This window comes from Carcharodon carcharias, chromosome 7 (genome assembly GCF_017639515.1).
Source record: "Carcharodon carcharias isolate sCarCar2 chromosome 7, sCarCar2.pri, whole genome shotgun sequence".
In the NCBI taxonomy this organism is placed as follows: Eukaryota; Metazoa; Chordata; class Chondrichthyes; order Lamniformes; family Lamnidae; genus Carcharodon; species Carcharodon carcharias.
In genome coordinates this window covers 129,215,837-129,241,261 of record NC_054473.1, presented here as the reverse complement: position 1 = coordinate 129,241,261, position 25,425 = coordinate 129,215,837, and the positions used below count along the sequence as shown (strand labels likewise).

Here is a 25,425-nt window from a genome sequence, read left to right as displayed (position 1 = left end):
GGAATGTCCACTGTGTTGTATGATTCTGAGTTTGTAGCGACATGACCTTTTTGTGAAATTCAGTCTCCTTTTTAGACTGTCTGCGATAGGAATTTAAGCAAGTTGAGAGGTTATTAGCCAAAAAATTGTCATCTTGCTAAGTACTGTTGTAAATAAAGCAGTTCCTATACTTAATGTTCAGGGAAAAGATCGTAGTGCACATCAAGAGACCTGAGGGAACACCTTTAAATACAAACAGGAGGGTCATCTGGTGCCCCTTTATTCCAGAGGAGAACGATGAAAATGATGAAGGAAATCAAACACTTGCTGTTTTACATGAAGATAGGGTAAGATCCATGGGACTATTTTGAAATCAGTAATATTAGGACTTCACAGATTTTTTTTAACAAAGGAACTAACTAATCTCTCTGCTGTTCCTCACGGGCAGTTTGAATCTGGAGCCCAAACTTTTCTGCTAATCAAGATGAGAAAATGTTATTCTTTATTAGCTGCCCCCCTCACCCACCGCAGTCTCAGTTTTATGGTAACTTCAATAACTTGGGTTATCTATTACCTCTTTACTAGCAAAGTTTTGGATGGTCCTGATTTTCATAGTTTAGCATCTTGCCATGTAGTGCATTTATCCAATGAGCTGTTGAGGGAATCGAATTAATATTACTTGAGTTGATGGATGGATGAATTTTAATTTCTTTGAGATTTTATATGTTTTATACTTGTCACTTTGTGCAGGCTGAAGTTTGGGATCTGGATATACTAAGAAACAGTAATAGTGTCTGGCCCATTGAAGCAACAGATATAAAAGAAGGCTTTATCATTGTGAAAGGGCACACAGCAGTAAGTATAGTCTTAAAAAAAAATCTTAAGAAATTTAACGTGTGCTTGGTTATCTGTTGCATGTTGAAAGTTTTGTCAAAATGAATGGTTTAGCATTGCTGCTAACTTTCTGACTGCTAACCTTCTTTGTGACAGGTTTAGCAGTGACAAGTTTTTATTTTTTAAAAATTCATTTATTCTTTTTTTATTCATTCATGGGATGTGGACATCGCTGGTTGGCCAGCATTTATTGCCCATCCCTAATTGCCTTTGTTCAGAGGACATTTAAGATTCAACCACATTGCTGTGGGTCTGGAGTCACATTTAGGCCAGACCAGGTAAGGACAGCAGATTTCTTTCCCTTAAGGGCATTAGTGAACCAGATGGGTTTACAACAATCGACAATGGTTTCATAGACTTTTAATTCCAGATTTTTATTGAATTCAAATTCGACCATCTGCTGTAGCGGGATTCAAACCCAGGTCCCTAGAGCTTTGCCTGGGTCCAGTGACAATACCACTACACCATCACCTCCCCTGTCTGCTTACAAAAGCAAGAAAAAGCTGCTACACTTGAATGGAGCACTTTTAATTGCAATCTGGAACACACAGCCTGAGGGGGTGGTAGAGGCAGGAACCCTCACAACATTTAAGTATTTAGATGAGCAATTGAAATGCCATTGCATACAGGGCTACAGGCCAAGTGCTGGAAAATGGGATTAGAATAGATAAGTGCTTGATGGTAGGCACAGACACGATGGACCAAAGGGCCTGTTTCTGTGCTTTATAAGGCTATGGCTCTATGACTAATTATTTTTATATTGATAATGTTATTTTTGAAAGATGCCAAACCTTGTTCATAAGAGGTATTTCCTGGTGGGGGGGGTTATTGAATATTTTGATCACTTGAAATCAGCTACAATAAAACAAAGTTCAAACTCTTCACTCTAATGACTATTTTTCCAGGTGTTTTGAGTAGCATGACTACTTGTATAGCACTTCTAATATTGTAGAAGTCCTAAGGCACTTAGTAGCAGGAGTGTTATGAATTGTAAGGAAGTATCAGGTGACCAAAAATTTAGTTGCAGTCATAGGTTTAAGGAGTGTCTTGATAAGGCAGGTGAGGTAGAGATGAGAGGTTTGGTGAGGGAACAAAGTAATGGTTTCATACAGGAGAAGATCACTGGTCCATCTATCTACAGTATTTCTTTGGTGCATTTCTAATAACCCTGAAACCCATTTGTGGATCAGAACTAGTCTAGTTCCTCCTTACGGTCAACCATGGCTCAGTTGATAGCATTCTCGTCTGAAAGTTGTGGGTTCAATTCCATTCCAGAGCATAATCTAATTAGATGCTCCGGTGCAATATGGTGTTGCATTGATAGAGGTGCTGTCTTTCAGATGAGATGTCAAACCAAGGCCCCATCTTCTGCCCCAGGTGGAGGTGAAAATGCCCATGGCACTGTTTAGAAGAGCAAGGGAGTTTCCTTAGTATCCTGACCAATATTTATTGCTCAACCAATTCCTTTATTTTTTTAAAATCTAGTCGTTATTACATTGCCATTTATGGGAGCTTTATGTGTGTAAATTGATTGCCATGTTTTCTACATGTTAACAGTGACTACATTTCAAAAGTACTTAATTGGCCAGGTGATTTTTCTTCACGTGCTAGTCCCTTAAGTTCTGGGATCAAACATTCAGCCCTTCACTGTATCCTCTCTAATATCTGAACATAATTTTTGAAATAGGGAGAATAAAACATTTTGCAGAAGTCTTAGTCTCACGAGGGCCAAATATAGTTTTAACATGACCCTTCTGGATTTATATATTATGACACTGGCTATGCTTCCCAACATTGTTTTTTTTTAAACAAATGTGCTGATGGTTCTAGTAAACTTTAAACTAAGAAGAGTTCTTCTGAGGGAACTGAATTCATAAATAGCTTGGTTCTGGAGGAATGTGCATTAATGATGAGTTGCACTAATGGAAATACTGATCTTTGACTAACAGAGAAATGATGCCTGCTTTTCTTGGGGAACACACAATTACCGATAGCATGTAGTCAGTATTACCCTGATGAGAAACCCTCCCATTACCCTTTCCTACCACCTTACCATGACTGTTAGTGAGCTCTGCATTTTTGTTGGGGTGTTTTATAATTTTTTTTTTAAAAGCCTTAGATATTTCTGAAGCAGATTATTTTGCAGAAACTCACGTGTCTTTATAGAACGATTGCTATAATCAAGTTAAGTGTCTGATTGTCCTGTCTTAGTGTTATAGGAACATAGAAACCTGAGTAGGTTATTTAACCTACTTTCTCATTCAGTGAAATCAAGGCTGATTTGCGACCTAACTCCATTTACCCACGTTTTTGCCCATTTCCTTTAATATTTTTGGTTAACAAAAATCTATCAATTTCAGATTTTGATTCTAGCAATCTACATCAGATTCCATTTGAGGAAGGTAATTCTACCACCATTTGCATGTAGAAGTATTTCTTAATTTCACTCCTGATAGATCTAGCTCTAATTTCTAGACTATGCCCCCAAGACCTAGACTCCCCAAACTGTGAAAATAGATTTTTTTCTATCTACCTAACCTGTTGCCCTTAATACTATAAACTCCAATTAAATTCCCCCACAACCTTCTAACTACAACTCTAATTTTTGTAATCTCTCCCCCTAAGTTAACCCTTTGAGTCTTGGTATCATGCTCTCCCTCTGAGACCATTATGTCCTCCCTAATGTGTGGTGCCCAGTACTGCTCTCAGTCCTCCATGTGTGCTGAAACTAGGCTTTGTACAGCAGAATCATGACTCCTAGCCTGTTGTATTTTAGTCCTCTAGATGTAAAGGCCAGCATTCTGTTAGCTTTATTGATTATTTTCTGCACCTGTTCACAACATTTTAATGATCTTTGTGCCTGGACCTTTAAGTCTCTTTGGACCACTACTGTTTTTGGATTTTCACCATTTAGAAAGTACCTTATTCTATCCTTTTTAGATTCAAAGTGGATGACCTCACATTTGCTTTGAAATCCATTTGTTGCAGTTTTACCCATCTATCAGTATCTGCTTGTAATTTTATGCTTCCATCTACACTGTTGACAATGTTGCTTATCTTTCTGTCATCAGCAATGTTGTCTGTGGTGTTAATAGTTCAAAAGCTATCAAAGCTTCAGTGTCCTAAGTACATTTCGAAATAATTGTAACCATTGTATTTGCGGCAAGATTTCTAAATTGTCTTTCTTTCCAGAGAATCAGTGAAGGTGCATTATCCCCAGATGGAACAGTCCTTGCCACTGCGAGCCATGATGGATATGTAAAATTCTGGCAGATCTACATAGAAGGGCAAGATCAACCGAGGTACTGATGTATAATTTTGGCTAAAACTAACTGATCAGATTAAAAACAAAAAAACTGCGGATGCTGGAAATCCAAAACAAAAACAGAATTACCTGGAAAAAGTCAGCAGGTCTGGTAGCATCGGTGGAGAAGAAAAGAGTTGATGTTTCGAGTCCTCATGACCCTTCGACAGAACTGAGTTCTGTCGAAGGGTCATGAGGACTCGAAACGTCAACTGATCAGATTGTTTGTTTGACTTAGCAGATTCAGATTTAAATTTGTTTTTTCTTTAAAAATACTCAGTCGAACAGAGTTATAGAGAAGTAAAGGCCATATTATACAGAAAAAGTTCACTGTTTGAACAGATGCATGCTGTAGATTTTTAATTGATTTAAAGCCTTTGAGGCTTAATAGTGGTAAATAGCATTCTTTGACTTGTTTTAAACACTTTTTATGCTTCTTGGAGTGTGAATTGCCAGTCTAATTTTAGCACAAATGTCAACATGGCTATGAAATGAAAAACAAGTTCACTGATCCTATTGTATGAAGTGATGCCTCGGCAACTGAGGAATATCATGGACAGAGCAATGTTCAGAGCCACCTGATATTAAAAATCATGTTACATTAATTCTTGAGGAATGCTCAGCCTTTATTTACTATAAGGCTTATCTTATCTTACTGACATTTTTAGTAATCTTGCTTTGGATCTGAGCACAGCATGGGTACATGATAGGAAAATGGTTTCAACTGCATGATGAGTGTTTATACACAATAAATTACATAGCTCAATCAGCCTATAGTGTATTATTTTTCTATAATTTGTAGTTCAATTTGGTGCAGAAAGTAATATTTGCATCTTTTTACCTGTGAGCTTTTTTTCTATAGGACTTGAATTGACATGTAGCTAAACTGTTAGAATCAACTGTGACATTATGCCCTGTAGTCCTGTTTTTCTAGAGCTGGTGATATTGTTAGTTTGAGATTGGATCTTTGATAAAGTTTTATTTAACTTTTTCCAGTGATCATTACATTTTATTATTGTGCGTAGTTCAAAGTTGATCTCTTCATCTCTAATTCACCCAACTTTCCAGATGATGATGAAATATAGGCATCACTTGTTTCTTGACTGTGAGATTGCTGATTTTGCAACTGTTGGAGAGGGTAACAAATTCTGGTGATGGGACAATCGCTGGGCTTTCAATAGCTGTTGTATAAATATTGAATCAAATTGATTTAACCTGATTTTCACTTTGAACTTTTAATATTTGATTGGATAATTTTTGACAGGCTAAATTTTTTTTTCTCTACTTTCTGTAACTTATGTGCACTGCACCCTTCTTGTCCTTTGCACATTTCATTTCTCTGGATTAGGTCCAATTGTACTTTACGTGATTCCTTTATTAAGACTAGGTAACTGACCTGTTCCCAGACTTCTGTTTACAAAATATATAGAATCTTCATTAGAACCACTAATGCAATTAATATGGGAACTGGCTAGTTATAGCAAATGTTTCTTTTATCTCTACCCAAGAATGCAACATAATGATGTGGGTTTTATTTTGGTTTTATACCTACCATAAATATTTTCTTGAAATTACTTAAATGGAAACAATTGTTTCTCTCGCAGTTGTTTGTCACTGAAACCTTATTTGTAGAGGGCTACTACTGAGCTTTTGAGTGGACAGCATTTTACAAGCATGAATTTCCTGAGGTGAAGATGCTCCTGGTTTCTTTAGCGAGCTCGTTAGCCATATATCATAATGAATTTTCATTCCTGAATGCTGATCAGGTGTTGGGATTCATTTTGTCTGTCTGTTGAGATAGGTTTTATAAATGCAATTTCAGTTCATATTTTAAATGGAATCCTGACAAAGATAAGAATCTGTTAATCACTCTTGGCCTTCAGAATTATCCAGTCACTAAATTCACATGGTTCTTGTTATGTGAAATGTTTTTGAAGTGCATCTCTTGTTCATTTGTTTCCTATTCATTTGCTGTTTGGACCTTTTGCCAGGTGCCTTCATGAGTGGAAGCCCCATGATGGAAGACCATTATCATGCCTACTTTTTTGTGACAATCACAAAAAGCAGGATCCAGAGTAAGTTTGTACTGCAGCTTTGTATGTATAAATGTTTATATTCCATTTGACAGATGCAGCAGTATGTCTAAACTATGTGCAAGTACATAGAAATGTGGTGCTACATAAATCTACAATTTCTTATTGAAATTACGTCCGTAAGATAGGTAGCACCAGGAACGATGAATATTTTAAACCCATTTTGTTCTTGACATGAAATGTGCTGAATTCTAAAGCAGTTGTTTTTGTTGCTTATGCTCTCACCAGCCATTGAAATGGGGGGAGGGGGCTGAAACTGTCCTGGCCTCCCTTTTTTTAGTTTTTTGTTTGCAGGCTAGTAATGAAGCTTTACTTTGTGACTTTATAATGATTGGCTAAGTGACTGTGGAAAAACTTAGAAGCAGTACTGCAAAATTATTTTGGGATTTGTTTTTCTCTCTTCCCATTTCCCCTTTCTAGATCTCTGGAACACGTGCCACTTTGAAACTGTCCACTAGGAAGTGTCCAAAAGCAAGTTGAGTGATTTTTCTCCTCTTTCCCTGCTTCCCTGCAACCCTCCACTGGAGAAGTGTGTGGCTTTTGCTCAGCTCCCTCCTGTGACAACGTGGCTGAGATTGGGAACTGCTTTGTGGGGAATCAAGGGTATGAACCCAGATCCTTTCATTCAGTGTTGGAGCTCCATTGAGCTGCCCCACTTGGCATTTTATTAAAACTAATATTGAACCAGCTTGTTTATTTTAAAAAAGGAGAAAATTTATTGATTTCACCAGAAAAACAATAGAAGTGGACCATTGAAAAAAATTCTACATTATACCGCTCAGTATTAAATATTTGCAAGATTATTTACAGGTATTGTATCATGGAGGAAAACATCTGCACAATTTGAGCATTTTCAGTGTGACAAGGGAATAATGTTCTTCAGAAGCAAGTCCCAAATTTTCCTTGAAAAACTTTTGAGTATTTAGTTGAGATCAGACTCAGGATTTGTACTATTGTCCAACTAGGTTCATTTCCAAGATGCTTGGACTTTTACCCATGGCATATGGACAAGATGGATTAAAATTAGTTGCGTCACAGTTTTCAGAAGCAAAAAAATTGCTATATAGTATAAACAAAATAACTGACTGAGACCACTATAGCTACAAGACATGTTACTGACTGTACTAAATTAAGTGGTATTTAGCATAGATTGCTGTTTTAGATCATGTTACATACTAAGTTCAGCTTTTTTTGTGAAATCAGGTTCTCAGAGTACATAGTTATAGAGAAGGCTTTTTAGTGCAACAAGCATCACTGTTTTCATAATGGTGTACCATTAAATAGGCTTTGGAGGCCTTCAATGCTTTATATGATAGAAAGATCAGTTAAATCCTAAAAAGCTTGTCTTTAAATGCTATCAAATCTGCAGTGATGCCCAAGTTTGTTTAAAATCTGAATTCTGCATGTTGGCACCTTAACTGCTAATGAAAGGTCAATTCCCACTTTGGCTCACTATGATGTCAGAATTGCTGCAGAGTAATTCAAAACATGCAGAGTGACTGCCAGGCGAGAGAACACCAAGCTGCCATGTTGCAAAAGTACAATACCTGCAGCTCACCTATGAAAAGAGCCCTAGAAACCTTGAGAGAAGGGTTTTTTGAAATGGTGCTTTGATAATAAATTTTTTTCCTCCCTCCCCTAAGGTTTAAGATTATTTTGTTACACTGCTTTCTTCATGCAAACCAAACCTGTTATAATAGAGATAAAATCTAACAAAACTAAACCTAGGGAAATGTTTTTGTAAGTAAACTTAGTGGCCCAAGGTATTCACGCCATGAGCATTGGGCTGCAAACATTGTATGACTTCTGATGTTTCTACATTGCTGCTAAGGTAAAGAAGTTGTGTTATGTGAAGCAGTTAACTTTTAATTAAAATGGAATGAGAAAAACAAAAAAAAACCTCTGGGTTAAAACATTTAAAAAAAAAAGTGACATCATTAATAGCCTTGTTTCAATAAGTGTTTCATTGTCCGTAAAGCGTTTTTGTCTGTCTTGAGGTCGTGAAAGATATCATGATAGGGACTATATAAATGCAAGTTCATTTTTTAGTATTGACACATGCTAACTCTAGTTTTGTCCTGCTAATTCTTTAGCTGCTAACTTCACTTTTTCTCTGTTCTGTAGTGTCCCTTTCTGGCGTTTCTTGATCACTGGCGCAGATCAGAACAGGGAGCTGAAGATGTGGTGTACAGTGTCATGGACCTGTTTACAGACCATCAGGTGCAACATCCAAATGGAACAACTGAAATACAGTGTATTTCTGTTGGTTTTGAATTTAGTGTCCTGTTTTTAAGCTGCATTAATGTTAACTTCACCCATTTGTTAAATTGGACAGTTTGTAATGCATCATGGTATCTGGATCCCTGGAGTGTCAATTTCATTTAAAATAAAGATTTCCTGAGATTTTTTTCCCCAAATTTCTTTCCCTATAATGAGTTTAACCCACTGGAGCTACCATTCATCTGAATAGTGAGCAGTTCCAGTTTACATTGTTATATCACTGCTATAACACTTGAATGCTGTAATTGCCACCCAGAGTTATTAAAACCTTGGCAGACAGACTCTGTTCAGGATTGTTTTCTTATTGCACTGTTTGTCCCTGCAGCTATGGCTATCATCCCCAGTTTTAAATCTTGTGTGTGCTAATATCAAATGGCTAGCCATAGGCAAATCAGGGTTAACTAAAAGTGGCTAGGATGTAGCATTCTGTTTTGCTGCATGCCTATTAGACAAACATGTCCTAGATATGTATGTATCTTATTTGTTTGAATGATCCTGAATGAATCAAAGCAATTGTTTATATAACAACGAATAATTCAAATTTCTCCCCTCTTCTATGTGCAGCTACTGGAGAAACTTGCTTTGGCACTGGGTGCTAATTAGTGTATTCCTTAATTTCAGCTTTATCTTTTTCTGTTGCCTGTTACAGGTTGCAGTGTTGTGAGTTTTACCGTATCTTTCTTGTATAAAGTTTAGGCCTAAAGTACATTTCCTTCATTATTTTTCTCCCTTTCTCTTGAGTTGTGTGCACTACCAGTATTTTCTTTGGTAATTTGGGTGGCATGCTCCAGTTTGGCAGTAGAATGAGATCATGTTTATTCTACCATAGTTATATCATCTGTTCTTTTTATATATACTTAAGGTTTATGCCTGACCCTTTTAATACCAATATACGCCCAAGCCTGAAAGCCAGCTTGGATCTCTCTGCAGAATACCTAATCCTCAGCGATGTACAGAGAAAAGTAAGTTTCGTCAAACCTTTTGTATTTTATCTGTACAATTGTTCTCTTTCCGAGTGTTATGAATTTTAATTACAATGATTCACATGTAAAGTGAAGAGATTAGCCAAGCAAGTAGATCTTCATTTATTCATAGTTAAGTCTCATTTAGCAATGCTTATTTGTGTCCATGGGATGTGAGCGTCACTAGCAAGGCCAGCATTTATTTCCCATCCCTAATTGTCCTTGTGAAATGGTGGTGAGCTATCTTCTTGAACCGCTGCAGTCTGTGTGACATAGGTACATCTGCAGTGCTGTTAGGAAGGGACTTCAAGGATTTTGACCTAGTGATGGTGAAGGAACGGCAATATCGTTCCAGGTCAGGAAGTTGCGTGACTTGGAAGGGAATTTGTGGGTGGTGGTATTCCCATGTATTTGCTGCTCTTTTCCTTCTAGACAGTGAAGGTTGTGGGTCTGGAATATGATGTCAAAGAATGCGAGTTGCTACAGTGCATCTTGTAGATGGTACAGTGCTATTGGTACTGTGTGCCAGTAGTGGAAGGAGTGAATGTTTAAGGTGTTCCCACCACCTCCACAAAAATAGAAGTTGGTTGTGTTCATGGAAATGAATATATACTGAGTAAAGGCCATAACAAGTGATAGTAGAATGGCAAGCACACTTATCACTTGATGCGAAGTTGTGGTTTGCAAGCAAAATGTTGCTCTGAGAAATCATTCCTTTGCAACTGTTTTTCACAGGTTGGACATTAAATTATATTAATGGAATATAGTTTTGAGATTTTTCTCTTTATGTTGAGCAGTATGCAACTTTCATTGCAGTAGTAATGAATTTTAAAGTTGATGTGCGAAACGTGAGGACATTTTGACTCTCAGGATTGAGACTTTGTGGTTGTTTGCCCCAGCTACATCCTCCATTGTTGCCACCCATATAGTTTTGACCAACTTCTGATCTTTCCTTTCCCTCCTCAAACCCTGCTTGACTACTTTGTGATCGCTGCCTCCTATTTACTCAATCCCCTGCTCACCACACAACTAACTTATCTCAGTCTTATCTCAGTGCCCACTGATGTAGTCCTTGACAGAATCTGTTCCCCTGGCTTTTAAACCAGCTGCCATCATCCTGTAACACTTTCAGGTTCATTTTTTTTTGTTAAATGTCTTTCTTCTGCTTGGTGTAACTGACCACTGCAGAACCAGATCTTATGTCGTCTACAATCCAGAGCATCCCTTTTTCTGACAAAAACCTAGGTAAATAATTTTGTGACCCAGGGATGTGAGTGAGAACTCTTACTCTATCAGAATGTTGGTAAGACTCAAGCTATCAGATTTGGCTCCTACCAGGAATTCCACACCTTGATGCTTTATTACCTCCTTCTCCTCAGTTGCTCACCCAGGTCGGAAACATTCCAAAAATAGTGCTCAACCCTGAGCTGAGCTACAAATTTCATAGCTTTCGATCATCAAAACATCCTATTTCTCTCTAATTTCACCTGTCGCTACCCACCTTTCACCCACTTCTATTGAAACATTCATCCACAGTTTTCTCACTTGGTTCAATCTTTCTAATGCCTTCCTCATTGGCCGTCTGCATTTCTGTATTTCCAAATTGTCCATAACTCCGCCATTGTCTTGCACTAAATCCTCATCCCTTATTGCCACTGTCCTTGTTGATCTCTGTTGTGTCCCTTCTGTTCCCATCACCATCAAGATCCTCATTATTATTTACAAATTGCTTCATGGCTTTGGCTCTCTCTGTATCTACAACTTTTTCAGCCCTGCATACCAGCATGAAGCCCCCACTTTTCTAACCCTGGCCTCCTTTGAATTATTTTCACCCGTGTTTTCAGTCTAATTCTGACACTGTACTACCTCCTTAGCCTTGTGACCTGGCACCTTAAAACCTCTGTCTGCAACCGTGCAATTTGTCAGTATCCCTTGCTCCTGTTCCATTATTTGACTTTTTTTGCCTCTGAAACTGCTTGGGGATGTTAAAGGTGCAACATTTGAATGTACGAATTAGGAGGGGGAGTAGGTCATTCGACCTCACAAACCTGCTCCACCATTTGATAAGATCATGGCTGATCTAATTGTGGCCTAAACTCCACTTTCCTGTCTAACCCCTATACCCTTTGACACCCTTGTCAATCAGGAATCTATCTAACTCAGCCTTAAAAATATTCAATTACCCTGCCTCCACTGCTGTCGGGGAAGAGAATTCCACAGACCAACAATCCTCAGAGAAAAAAATTCTCCCCACCTCTGTCTTAAATGGGAGACCCCTTATTTTTAAACTGTGTCCCCTAGTCCTAATCTCTCCCACAAGGGGAAACATCCTCTCAGCATCTCAGCATCCATCCTGTCAGTTCACCTTAAGATATTATACGTTTCAATAAGATGACACCTCATTGGTAAAAGAAAGATTTTTATTATTAGAAAAGTAGAGTTGAAAAGGCATATTGGGACATTAAAAAGGGAGAAAGCTGTATAAAGGAGATGAGGTTTTGTGTAAGAGAAGACATTCAAAGATCTAACAAGTGTGAAAAGCCTCCAGCCTCAAGTTACTGTCCACAAGAACTGAAGTGAAGAAAACTCACTTTGAATTCGACTGTTCAGGGTATCATGTTACTTTGCCTGGGTCTTTTAAAATCTCTGTTTTATACTGTTGCCTTTACGGAGGTGTAACTGGGAGTTGAATTAATTAGGGGAGCTATGAGTTATCATAGTAGTAATTTGTAAACCTATGTATGTGCTTAAAATCATTTTTTTAAAAATAAAGGTTTAATTTAGTTTTGTGAGAAACCTATAAGACTTGATGGTCTTATTACTACTGGTAATACAAATTATAAGATAGTTATGGCAGTTGTTTCAAGTTTCCCTCTGGGATTTGAACAGCTCAACATTTACCATCTGCTGTGCCATAACATGAGTCTGATTTCTCCCTCTTTATTATTTTTTTAGTCATTCTTTGCTGGTTTTTAAATTCTGCCCAATTTTCTGACCTACCACCAATCTTCGCAGAATTGTACCATTTTTCTTTCAATTTGATACTGACTTTAACTTCCTTAGTTAGCTATGAATGGCGCTCCTAGTCTTTCTTTTTCACTGGAATGTATCTTTGTTGATGTATCTTTGTTTATGATGTATCTCCTTGAGTGTCTCCCTCTGCATTTCTACTGACCTACCCCTTAACCTATTTTCCCAATTCACTTTAGCCAGCTCCGCCTTCAAGTCCTTGGTTTAAGCCTTCACTTAGGTTTACAACACAAGTCTTAGACCCATTCTTTCCCTCAAACTGAATGCAAAATTCAATCATGTTATTATCATTACTACCTAGAGGCTCCTTTGCTGTGAGACTATTAATTAATCCTGCCCCATTGCACACTACCTAGCCCCTAATAGCCTGCTTTCTGGTTGGCTCTAGAACATGTTGCTCTAAGAAATTGGCCCGAATTTCAATTCTCATGTATGAGCTCATATTCCAGGCTACCATTGCTGAACTGATTCGTCCAATCTACATGTAAATTAAAATCACCCATGATAATTGCAGTGCTTTTCTTAGCAGGTCCCATTATTTCTTCTTGTATGTCCTGTCATAAAGCACAGTTACTGTTAGAAGGCCTCTAAAACTGCTCCCACAATTGGTGACTTCTCTACGCTATTTCTTACCTCTGCGCACACTGATTCTACATCTTGATATTTAGAACTAAGGTAATCTCTCATTATTGTACTAATGTCATCCTTAATTAACAAAGCAACCCCACCCCCTTTCCTAGTTTCCTGCCCTTGCACAATATCAAGTATCCTTGATTATTCAGGCCCCAGCATTGGTTACCTTGCAGCTATGTTTCTTATGGCTATCAGGTCATACATATTTATTTCTATTTGAGCTGACAGTTCATCTCTTTTGAATGCTACGGGCATTCAGATAGAGAACCTTTAGTCTGTCTTTTTACTGTTTTTGCAAACTCTGGCCTTATCAGCTGGTGCGCTGTTGAGTTTGTATGCCCTGCCCCTTCCTGTCATACCCTAATTGTCGTTAGCCTTATTGCTACCTTGCTGTCTCCGTTTCCTCTGATTTACCACATCTTCCCTCATGTGATCCCTTACCCCACTATTTAGTTTAAAGCTCTCTGGATCACCCTAGTTATAAGACTTGCCAGTACATTGGTCCCAACACAGTTCATGTGAAGACCACCCCAATGTTTCAGCTCCCAATTTCCCCAGTACTGTTGCCGGTATTCCGTGAATCGAAACTCATTTCTCCCACACCAAACTTTGAGCCACAAATTCAATTCCCTAACCTTATTTACCCTATGCCAATTTGCTTTGGCTCAAGTAATAATCCAGAAATTATTACCTTTTGGGGTTCTGCTTTTTAATTTAGCCCTTAACTGCTCATGCTGTCTAAGCAGAACCTGTTTCCTAGTCCTGCCTTTGTCGTTGGTAGCAATGTGGACTACAACAATTGCGATGGCTGAGACTCCTCCACTTCTGCCTTCTCGATCCCCTTACCTGACTCACCTGAAGTCACACCCTCTTGTTCCTAACCAGCGACCATATCAGATGATCCTAGCCTAAGAAGCGTGACTGCCTTCAGGAACAAAGTGTCCAGGTAACTACCCCCCTCCCTGATGCCACACAGTGTCTGTAGCCCTGTCTCCAGTTCAGTGACTTTGAGCAAAGTTTCTTGAGCTGCAGAAGTTTATTGCAGATGTGGTTGCTGTGGATCACACTGGCGTCCATGAGCTCCCATATACTGCATTTGCAACCCATCACCTGCCCTACCATCTTTATTTTTTTAATTACATTTTTAACTTAGTGCATCTGGTCTTATTTGTGCTTATAATCTTGTTATTTCAATAAATGTCCTACTTACCCCAATTGAATTTCCCTAGTTTCGATAAGATAAATAAATACTCACCAGCCAATCAACTACCTACTTCCCTGTGATGTCTCACCTTGATTTTTGTTTGCAAGTGTGGCTCTGAAGCTGCAGACTGTATAATAGCTAGAGCACTCAGCTCCTCTGAATTCTTGTTCTGGCTCGCTGGTTTATAGCCTCCTGCAGCTCCCTCTCGCTGGTTGATACCCTCGTTCAGCTCCTCCAAGTTCTCACTCTTTTGCTAGTTTGTAGCCCCACTCAGCTCCTCCGAATTCTCGCTCATTCTTGTTGTTTATAGCCCCACTCAGCTGCTGTATAGAAAACATGGAAGTCACATGCTGGTGATGTTCAAGAAAGTGGGCCGGAAACCACCAACATTTGGTGATGCTTTAATTATTGCCTCTGTGCTCTTGGACTCTGGCTTTGAATTTGATAAAGGTTCTGTTACATTCAACAGATTTAAGCCTGTGATTTCTTATAAGACTGAGGAGAAACCAGTCTTCTCTTTTGACGCACTTACAAATTCTAAGAACATTAATGTTTATGGTGACATTGATGCAGATGTCCTGCGAAACTACCAGGAGTTCCCTCTGGCAAACATCATTTACTTAAGCTTAGAGGAATTCACTACAAGTGAACAGAGTGCTTGGATGACTGCTATGGATAGTGGCAGCAAGAATGCTTCTGAAATTATTGACAAACTGACATTGACATTTAATCGCACTCTCCAAGCTGTCATTACCAAGGAGCTAATTAAGATTATCTCTGGTGCTGCTGCTCTGTAAACGTGATGCTCCAGAAAGTTCCAGTGGAAATGAATAAAAATGTGTTTCTGTTCGAAGATGATGGACAGTATTTCTGTTAAATTCATGGGAACCTTATAAAGTTTGTAAATTATAATTCAATAAAAAAACCATACACAGTCAAAAAAAAACATAAATTTCTTAAATCAGAATGGACCCATGCACTTAATAGCAATTTATCTGTTGCAGGTGTTGTATGTGATGGAGCTACATCAGAACCAGGATGAAGGCAAGGCCCATTTTGTCTCCATATCTGAGTTTTTGCTTACTCACCCAGTGCTTAGCTTTGGCATCCAGGATGTCAGCAGATGTCGCCCGAGACACACAGAGGTTCTACCAGCTGAGGAAGAGAGTGACAGTTTAAATGCAGGTCAGCAGAACAATTAAGAGTACATTTGAGGATGCTCTGCATGTACTGTTCCTTTTCAAGAATCATTGCATATATCACAGTTTAACGCTATAGCATACAAAAAAGGAAATAAGTGACCAGATACATGGTGGGGTTTGGGCACATATTTCAGCATAGAGTTTGTGATTTGTCTACAGTTTGTCCTTTTTATTGCATACAATTTTCAGACTGATGAGGAAGGCAGGCAGCCTAATCCTCGGATGCTATTGTGCTGCTCTTCTGTCAATTGTTTTGCATTTACCTGTGTTTATGTTGCCCTCCCTTGGGGAAAATTCGTCACCTAGGAGTTGGTTGTGTTTAGGGATTTCATCAAGGGAAGAAAAGCACTGTGAAGCTGCAACAAAACGCAAGCACTCCTTTGTTAATACATCAGTTTTCACTGAAGTTGTGAAGTCACTCAGGTTTATGGTACAAGAAATTACTTATTTATGCCTAACAGATATATGATTCATAACATTTTTGATAAAATCTCATCCTTCAGTCAATTCTGTGTACACATTTTCAGGACAATGTATCTGTTCCTGCTGCTGTTAAATTGTAATCACTTTTAAAAAAAAATTAAATCTGAAATGTTACTATTTGTATTGGAATGCACTTTATCCCTAATTAATTATAGATCTTTTCACAAAACTGATCGAGCTTCTTTAGCAGCAATTAAGCTGTCTTAAACCATTTCTGTTTTCAGAACCTACTGTTTCTTGGTAATTGCCTAAGCAAATGCATAGCTTGTATAAACCTGAAAATACTTTAAAACCAGGTTTTATATCTCGAGCAGTTTTCACGGGGGAATGGGACTAGCTAGATTGCTCTACAGAGAGGCGGCATGGACTCAATAGACTGAATGGCTTTCTTCTGTACCATATTGATTCTATGACTCAGAATTCAAAGCTCACAGTCCCAGTGTGAGGGAAAATTAATGAAGGCACATGTTCTCAGGATTTGCTTCATTCAGATGCTGCTCTGCCACTTAATCATGGAGAATGGACTACATTCAAAAAGTAAACAGGACCATATCCTCGATAAACAATAATGCAAAAGCAAAATACTGCGGATGCTGGAAATCTGAAATAAAAGCAAAATACTCGGAACACTCAACAGGTCAGGCAGCATCTGTGGGAAGAACTGGGTTCAGTTCTGATGAAGGGTCATCTTGACCTGCTGCAATGGTAACTCTGTTTCTCTCCACAGATGCTGCCTGACCTACTGAGCATTTCCAACATTTTTTGTTTGTATTATCCTTGATGAACAACAATTGCTGACTCACTATGTAGAATTAGAATATCAAAGGAAATGGGCAGTAAGTAGAAGAGTGATATTGGACTAGATGATTCATGTAATGGAAAACTGATGGACTGAATGGATTGTTTTTGTGCTGTAATACTCTATAGTTCCAATATTTTTGCCTCCTTGTCCTCTGCGCAGTATTGCAAAAGTGTTTGTCTTGTCGTGCACGATTTCTGACTATATTTAATTTTTTCTTGGCAGAAGGAACCCCTGGCCCTGTTGAATCTTCAGTAGTGCAGATAAAATTATACTGTGTACACACCAAGTAAGTGGCAGAGTTAAGGTTTCTAAGTTTATTGGTAACTTTCTGAGCTGCAAATGGGTACCAAGTTAGAGCTATTTTGTTCTCTTGTATTTTAGGCAGATATTTATATTTATGTCTAAAAATAGATTATGCAGGGGACTAATTAATATTAAAGTTTGAAAAAGCTTAAAAAAAAAGCCCTTTAAAACATTGTGTAAAAGGAGTTAGACTTGAAAGGGGTTTGGATGTGGGTTTTGCGTATATTGCTGCATGCTTCGTCTGCTGGAGCTGTAACCTTGGATAGTTTTTTTGTTTAGAGTTTTAAATGCAAGAAATCACTCCCATTTTTATTAAATAAAGTATTTTTAAACTGACTTTAAGAGAAATGCATAAATACAACTGGTCCTCCTCATCTTTGGTCTTGTCTTAGTCCTGTGTTGTTTCTGGTTTGGGGTCTGGCTGACAGCAGGAATAGAACAAAAAGCAACTTAATTGAAATGCTGAGATATGAATGGTTTGATGACCTAACATCTGATTATTAGAAGTAGTTTTTGAATATGTTACTGTTGAAGTGGAAAAACAATAATCACAGTCTTGACACTGCCTGGACAGAACATACTTGGAAATAAATGATTTTGTCGTCCTCCCTAACTATTCTTAAGGAAGGATAAATTCACTAGTTTTACCACATTAGGAACTTAACTTTAACAGCTATATTGACATGGGTAGTGTCCTTTTTTATTTTGCAGGTTGTTTTTTTAGGCTTTTTGTGTTCTCCAACTTTGCCCTAAACTTATGCTGCAACGTGACCCTCAAGTACCTCACTCAAATAGCCATTCTTGATAATATGAATTAAAATACAGTAGCAAACTAAAAATGCATCTTTATTCAGAGTGATGAATGTGTGGAATGATCTGTCAGGGAGATCAATGGGAGAAAAATAAAAAGGATTATTCAAAATGCAGTTAGATATTGAAAGATAAAGAATGGTGGTGATGTGTTTCTTTGGACTAAAAGCTTTTCTCGCTTTGGCTGCCTGGGCTCACATAAAAGGCAACTGTGTTGACAGGCTTCTGCTCTGAGGTGGGGACGTGCTTTGCAAGCTATCCTGTTCTCACTTGATGCTTGCGCAGTTGCACTTTATGGCAGAAGTTGCTGAATAGTGATCAGATATGTGAACCCTGACATATTTCTGATCTAGCTAAGAGCACTGAGATCACTTGTACTACCCTAGTACCAAGCTATTGAAGTCCGTTAATTCATCACAGATTGGAGTTGGACCTGACACCTTATCAGTGTCTGAGTTAACTGAACTCTTGGTAGAGCTTTCATGTGAAAGGTCCAAGGAATACTCTGGTACAAAATTTCAACACTCAAAGTCCAGATGCAATATTCAAGTGTTTCCTTTATTACGCATGTGGGGAGCAAATGCTGGGCAATCCAGGTGCTTCTCCACTGAGGTTCAAATGAGCACAGTTTATATATTTTTTACTATCAGTTACAACTTAATGGTATTAGTTACACAAAGGCCACAGCACAATGACCCCCCCTCCCCCAACCAACCCGGTGGGCTGATAAATGTGTTCTTGTACAGTAATTGCAGTTCAGAGACTGGGTATTTTGGAGACAGCAAAGAATGTATGTTTGTTCTATACAAGAGGTTTACGGGGGCTGACTCGATGTGGTCCGAGGCCGTCAGATGGTGTGAAATGGCCTTCCCCATTTTTGACTGAGTTATCCTGTGTTCTTGTTTGTGTGTGTCTCCCTTTTCCTAATTGCAAATTTACAGCTGAGCCCTTTGTACAAGTTTTTAGCTTTCATGTAAGGCTGTGATTGTCTGTGTATGCTTTGGTGCCCTAGCTGCTGGCCCTGGCTGGCACTTTAAAATAAATCCAAGTTTTCTGCACCTTCACATATATGATTGAAACTGGCTTGATACTGAGCCTGATGGTGAGGGCTGGGGAGGATATTGCTCTTAATTCTTTAAACATATTGAGGAATCCTCAAAAAAAAGATAAGAGTCCTAGGATGTTGATTTTGTTCAAAACATTTTACTGCCTTCTACTTTTGGCCCCTCTTTTAGTTGTGACCGTAAGCACTGCTTGTTAGTAAATTATTTGGCTGCAGGGTCACTGGTCATCACTGGTGTATCTGATGCACTCCACAGACGTTCACTCCCAGCAGAGATTTCTGGGTAGCTATCTAGAGCAAGAGTGCTCTTTCTCCCACTGCTATTCCAAAGTACATCAACTAACAGCAAAGCCTAGCAATTAAACCTGGGACTTTCCTAGTTTGTTTTAAGTTACTCACTTAAAGTTAGACTGGCATGTTTTCATTTTGTAGTTTCATTCTGCCCAAGTTTTGTTGGTGTTTGTTCTCCATATGAGCATGTGCTCAAATCCCATGCTCCTGCTCTGCTCTTGTATGTTTCTGCTCCCTTTTCCTTTAGCTGCCTGTGTAACCAATTGTTCAATGTTGACATTGTCCCTGTTTCAATCACTCGTGGTGTTTGTTTTTTGAAGAAAAGTTTATCCTGCTCTCTGCCTGAAATCCCTTGCATTTAATTTTGTATCTATGCCTTTGCACTAGAGGCCTCAATCAACAGAAACAGCCTGTTTCTATGTACTCTGGTCTCATCCCTTAATAATTTTAAACACCTCGATCAAAATAAAGCTTAATCTTCTGATTAAAAGAAACCCAATTTTTCAAGTATATATGTGAATCATCATGAAGTGAGTTTTCCTTTGTTTGAAGGTCAATGAGCTGTGCTGGAATATAGTTTAGGTGCATAGTCCTTTCATAGAGCAGAGATGTCAGGGATGTACATTATATTGGCTAGGTGCCACTTGAGTTGTAATTCATCTGCTTGCCTTGAATGCAGAATCAATTTTCTAGGATTGACATGTTCTATTGCGATGTTCAAACACCAGTTTGTAGATTTTCCATATTGCTTCCATTTTAAATTCATAATTTTTAGATGGAGTCTGTAATTATGAATAATGGCTAATATCTGTGACACCACTGATACTTTCAGCGTAAAGCAATAGATTAGTCAGATTCAAGTATGGTGAGAATTAATTACAACATAATCACTAATTAAATATAATGTAATTAAACAGATAATGCATGCAATCTCTTGAATGCTAGTTACTAACTGAAACCAGAGCCCTTCTGATCAATTCTAAAGGTCCCACTTGCCGTTAAAAGTTTTATAAATTTAAGATTTATTTTTCTGCCTTAAACATCACTGAACATGTTCCTTAAGTTTTATTTTGCTATAAATTGCATTGAATGAAATAATCCACACAGTGAGTTAATAAGCTCAAGCGATTGGGGAGGTGGCTTTACGTGCTTTGAAATGCCCGGTGTATCTTCATCCTGCTTTACATACATATAAAGAGCAAGGTGAGTAGCATAGCACATAAAACTTCATTCTGGTTACTTGGAAAATGTCAGAAGTAGGTTTTGAGAACATGTATTTTGCCCTTGCTAATCTTGGATTGCTGGTACTGTTCCACTTAAACATTTTATTCTTCAAAACCAGTGTGAATGTTAACAGCGTTGCTTGTACTTTTCTTTGATATGGTATACTTAAGGCATTGCGAGGAAATGCAGTTACTTCCCCCTAATATCCCTGGACCATGCTAATTCTCATACTGTATAAAACAGATTATTGTGCACCAATTACCATTTTTTTGACATCTGAATCTGTTTAGAAATTTGTGTTGCATAAAGCTGGTGTATTTTTTACTGTTTTGCAATAGTCTTGTTAACAGCTTGAACATCCACTTTTAAGGTGACTATAAGTGGGAAAGTTGTCTTTTCCCATTATTCATTCTCTCGAGGAATCAAGCAGAATGTTTCACATTACTACAGCAGAATTGTTTGTTTCATTTAATTTGGATGAATTTTCCTTCTGCTGCTGTATGGGTTTTGAAGTGTGGCCAGAGGACCAAATCATGCATTGGATGTTTTTTTTGTCAGAATCCTTAGGAGATGTTAGTTGCAGGTTACAGGTTCCTTCTGTTATCTTCAAAGTATGTTCTGAACATTTTTATTGTTTCAGAACACTTCAGGATGTGCAGATTTACTTCCAACCATATCAGAATCCCGAAGAACCTGTGTTAATGTCATCTGTTGCCTCCCATGAAGATTTCAGTAAGTTGTGCACTTAAACCTGACACTTAACATTACATTAGGGTGCTATACAAAAACTATTTTCTCCACTTGTTTTTAGTTTATGCCATTGTTGCGTCCTTTTACCTTTTCTGAATATATTGTTAAATAATTTTCTTTGTTATAACATGAAATATCACACTAATCTTTCAAATAACTCTGTTACTTGTTACTGCAAAATCAAATAGGTGTTAAAATAACTAAGTTCGAGTCAAAGCAACTTCAAATATTAAAGTGGACTGTAAATATAATCTAACTGGTCACTATTGATTAAGATGACTTACATTGTTCTGTTTGATATTAAAAGTAATATGCTTTTTTAAAATGCTTCTTACAACATAATCTCTTTGGCCAAACATATGGTCACCTGTCCTAATATCTGTCTATTTTGTTGATAAAGATTGTGCGCAGTGCTAAGTAATTGCTTTTATTATGTTAAGGCGTCAGATAAGTGCTAATTGTTGTGTTAATTGTGCAGTAAAAATGGACCATCTGTTATCTATTAAATTGAGTGAATGATATGTTAAATTCTAAATAATTTGGAAGGTACTATACATGCTCGTTCCTCTTGTGATGCAGTATTTTTTATATTTTGTAGATTTTCCAGCCGATATTTGTACTATTGTACTAAAATTGACAATTTTCATATTAACCATCTGTTGTGCCCCAAAATATCCATTTGTTTTTGTTGCCTTACAGTTCTCTGCTGTATAGCCTGGTATCTTTTGTATATAATTTAATAAAAGTGGTCATAATAATGCTCAAACTTGGCATATGGGTGATATCTTTTACTTGGAGAGGCTTGTGTGTATAAAGCTTCACTGCTACCATCAATGGCAAATATATGTTTCTTTGGTTGAAGCCCAAGCATTGAATCCAATTCAAAACCTAATGGAATGATTAATACTTCATGTTTACTTCTACTTTTGAAGCATTCACAGATCATCTAACAGATGTGAGCATTGAGGGGCCAGCATCTGATAAGGGCTCTGGCAGAGGTTCGCAGCATGATCTGCGGCGTATAGTAGATCTTCCAGTTCCTACAGACTTCCTTTCTGTCTCCAATGATGTGAAACCAAAATTAATGACTCCAGATGCTTTCATGACTCCTAGCACTTCACTTCAACAGGTGAATGTCATTAATGATTTAAATTGCAGATGGATTCTAAAATGTTTATTTTCTGGTGAATACTTGCTTACCTAGGCTATCCTTTCTTACCTTCCCCACTTGTCACTGTCAGCTATGGCCATATTCAGGGTGAAGGTCCTAAACCACTAATTTGGAATCCCACTTCAGGAGGTAGCTCGTTGCATCTTGAGCTCCAACTCCAGAAGAGTATATGCACTATTGCTCTAATGTGAATTTATCAATTCTTGCAACTGTCATTCTGAATCTTTTTACTGAATGAGACTTAAGAATTTGGAAATTATCAACAGTTCTGTGCTGTGACCCTGCATTCATCAGAATGTGGGTTGGTTTACCAAACAAATTTCGCGTTAGATCTTTACTGCCACGAGACTAGCTTCTGACCGGCTCCCAGAGCTGGAAGAATGAAGTGTTAGCCCAAGCTCCCTATTGCTGAGCAAGCTACTGCTGAAAGTCTTTCACTCAAAAATCTTGTGCTGAAACATTTTACATTTAAAATGTGTCTCTTGATGTGTGCCACTGCCAGCCAGGCTTTCTAGTGTGCTTACAATTGCAGCCTGCTGATTTTTGTTTGCTGCAGCATGCTAAATAGCTTGTGTTCCAATGCGTTGAATGTCAAGTAATTACCAAAGCAGCTGAGAAGTATACCAGTCAATTGTAAAAAGTTTTTATTTACTGCAGTTGGTGTGGTTTAGCTGACTGTACTTGTCCACTCTGTGTGTATTATGCTGCTATAACTCATTCTTTTATTCTGGACAGATCTCTGTGTCACCAGGGAGCAGTGTAAGCACTTTGACTGCAGTGACTGGTTTGAGTAACAGCTCTGTTAATGAGACTGGAACAACAAGGTAGGCAACTGATATTACTTACTCAAAAGTATAAATGCCTATTTCAGAGATCAATTGAGTATCTGTAATTCTGCTTAACTCCTCACGTGTTGGTGCATGCTCGATGGGCTGAAGGGCCTCTTCTGCACTGTGATTCTGTGATTCAGCAATATTAATTCTGGAGTGGAGGAGGTTTGAACTGGTCACTGAAATAAAAACAGAAAATGCTGGAAAACTCAGCAGGTTTGAGCTTCAGGCATTTTGCTTTTATCTTATTGAACTGGTCCGTCTGTCTCATTTGTCTCCCTCCCGCCCTGGAGCAAACTTTCCTACTTTCCCTCTTTACTCAGTTTCTTCTTCTCCGCAGAATCAAGTTGGACAAAAAGAGCTTTGCTCTGCATTGTGTCAAAATGGATAAATGTTTTATTCCAAGTTTGTGTGCTTCATTTACTTATTGGGCGGATAAAAACAAAATCCTTCTTTTATTGGGTGGGTTTGAAGTTTGGATCGGGCTTATTAATTGGAAGCCAATTTTAAGAGAAAACTGAATACACCATCAATCAGGGGCAGTGTTGTTTTAAGTTGCATATAGCAGCACTACCCCTAGCTAGGAAATCCAGCTGGTACCTAACATGAATTGTTTACAATTCGGGTGGAACCGATCACTATTTTAAAGCTCCCCACTTCAGAATTGACAGACATGACCATAGTTTGTTAGACCTTCTGAAATGAAATGTTTTTCAACACACTGTATATTGTTATTACTAGAGATGCACTACAACAGTCATGTAAGTTTAAAAAAGAAGTGTTCTCTAGACCCTGGCAAGATCTCATTTATATTCTTTAATTATCTGGAGGTGGTGAAGGATCTTCTATTGTGGTGCAACTGAGCCATTTGCTGGGCCGCTGCAGAGGAGTCAGCCATGTATAGTATGACTTGGAATCACAGGACTTGACTGGGAAAGCTGACAGTTTACCCAGTATGGCCCTGTGACTCTTTCGAGTACAAACACGTTTCCATCTGTTCCTATTCAGATGAAGTTACGTTGTTTCATAGTTTGCCATTGTGAGATTTGAACTCTTGATCTTGGGGTTACAAGCCCAGTACCATTACCACTTGGCTATTTAGGCCAAGCCAGTATGGCCCTGTGATTCCATTATTCTGAGGGTTGTTAATGATATTGTTAGGATACAGAGGTGAAGGGCATTGATTTTATTACTTTGAACTGGGACACTAGGGTAAGGAGGGTGGTGGGAGAGGTGAGAGGAGAGCTGAGGCTGAACAAAGTCAATAAATTCTTGATAAAGAAAAGCTCCCTGTCTTGGTTTCTGTTTTACCAACTGGCTTGGATCCTATTAACAGGGTATTAGTTTTTAATACTATTACAACAGAGTAGTAGCTTTTACCATGCTTACCTCATACTGCAATGTTTTATTGATTTTATTTTCAGAACTTGCTGTGGTGGGATCTGAACTTTGTGACCTCTGGATTCCTAAATGAGTGCCATAACCACCACACAACTATACTGAATTTGAGTGTAAAAAGTATTTATTTCTCTTGCAAAAGAAATGGATGACAGGCTGCTCCAGTATTTGCCTTCTGACTGAGTGAAAAATGTATATTGATCTCCCCTAACCAGAGTGCATTCTGCACCTTGCTTCTGTCAAAGCTCACTCCATGATACTCAGTAGAGGAATATTTATTCATCAGTTGAGGAGGTACAGTGACTGCTGCATCATGCAATAAGATCGTGGCCGACCTTTCATTTCATTTCTACTTTTCAACCTGGTCACCATATTCCTTGATTCCTGAGAGTCCAAAAATCTATTTCAGCCTTGAATATATTCAAAGACTGAACATCCACAGCCTTCTGAGGTAGAAAATTCTTAAGATTCACAACTTTTTGAGCAAAGAAATTCCTCCTCACCTTAGTTTTAAATGAATCGATCCTTTATCCTGAGACTATGTCTGCTAGCTTTAAACTCTTCAACCAGTGGAAACAACCTCTCAGCATCTTCCTTGTCAAACCCCCTCAGAATCTTACATATTTCAGTGTGAGAGCCTCTCATTCTTCAAAGAATAGGCTCAATCTACTCTCTCTCATCTTGGGACTACCCACTCATCCCAGGAATCAATCTAATGG

The 25,425-nt window shown here is 38.2% G+C and overlaps 2 protein-coding genes across 4 annotated transcripts in view; both read left to right on the top strand.

The window, feature by feature from the left end:
• Positions 1–25,425, top strand: part of edc4 (enhancer of mRNA decapping 4) — a 96,497-nt gene that overhangs the window by 14,142 nt on the left and 56,930 nt on the right. For all 3 annotated transcript variants that reach the window (XM_041190920.1, XM_041190919.1, XM_041190918.1), the window contains exons 6-16: positions 182–326; positions 730–834; positions 4,066–4,175; positions 6,169–6,252; positions 8,395–8,490; positions 9,413–9,512; positions 15,384–15,564; positions 17,089–17,152; positions 21,198–21,289; positions 22,240–22,436; positions 23,214–23,302. In XM_041190920.1, coding sequence (XP_041046854.1) covers positions 182–326; positions 730–834; positions 4,066–4,175; positions 6,169–6,252; positions 8,395–8,490; positions 9,413–9,512; positions 15,384–15,564; positions 17,089–17,152; positions 21,198–21,289; positions 22,240–22,436; positions 23,214–23,302 — 1,263 coding nt within the window. The remainder of the gene's footprint in view (positions 1–181; positions 327–729; positions 835–4,065; positions 4,176–6,168; positions 6,253–8,394; positions 8,491–9,412; positions 9,513–15,383; positions 15,565–17,088; positions 17,153–21,197; positions 21,290–22,239; positions 22,437–23,213; positions 23,303–25,425) is intronic.
• On the top strand, positions 9,839–15,176 carry LOC121279719 (ATP synthase subunit gamma, mitochondrial-like). Its single transcript, XM_041190963.1, has 2 exons — positions 9,839–9,867; positions 14,690–15,176. Exons 1-2 carry the CDS (start codon positions 9,839–9,841, stop codon positions 15,174–15,176), a joined length of 516 nt encoding a protein of 171 aa, XP_041046897.1.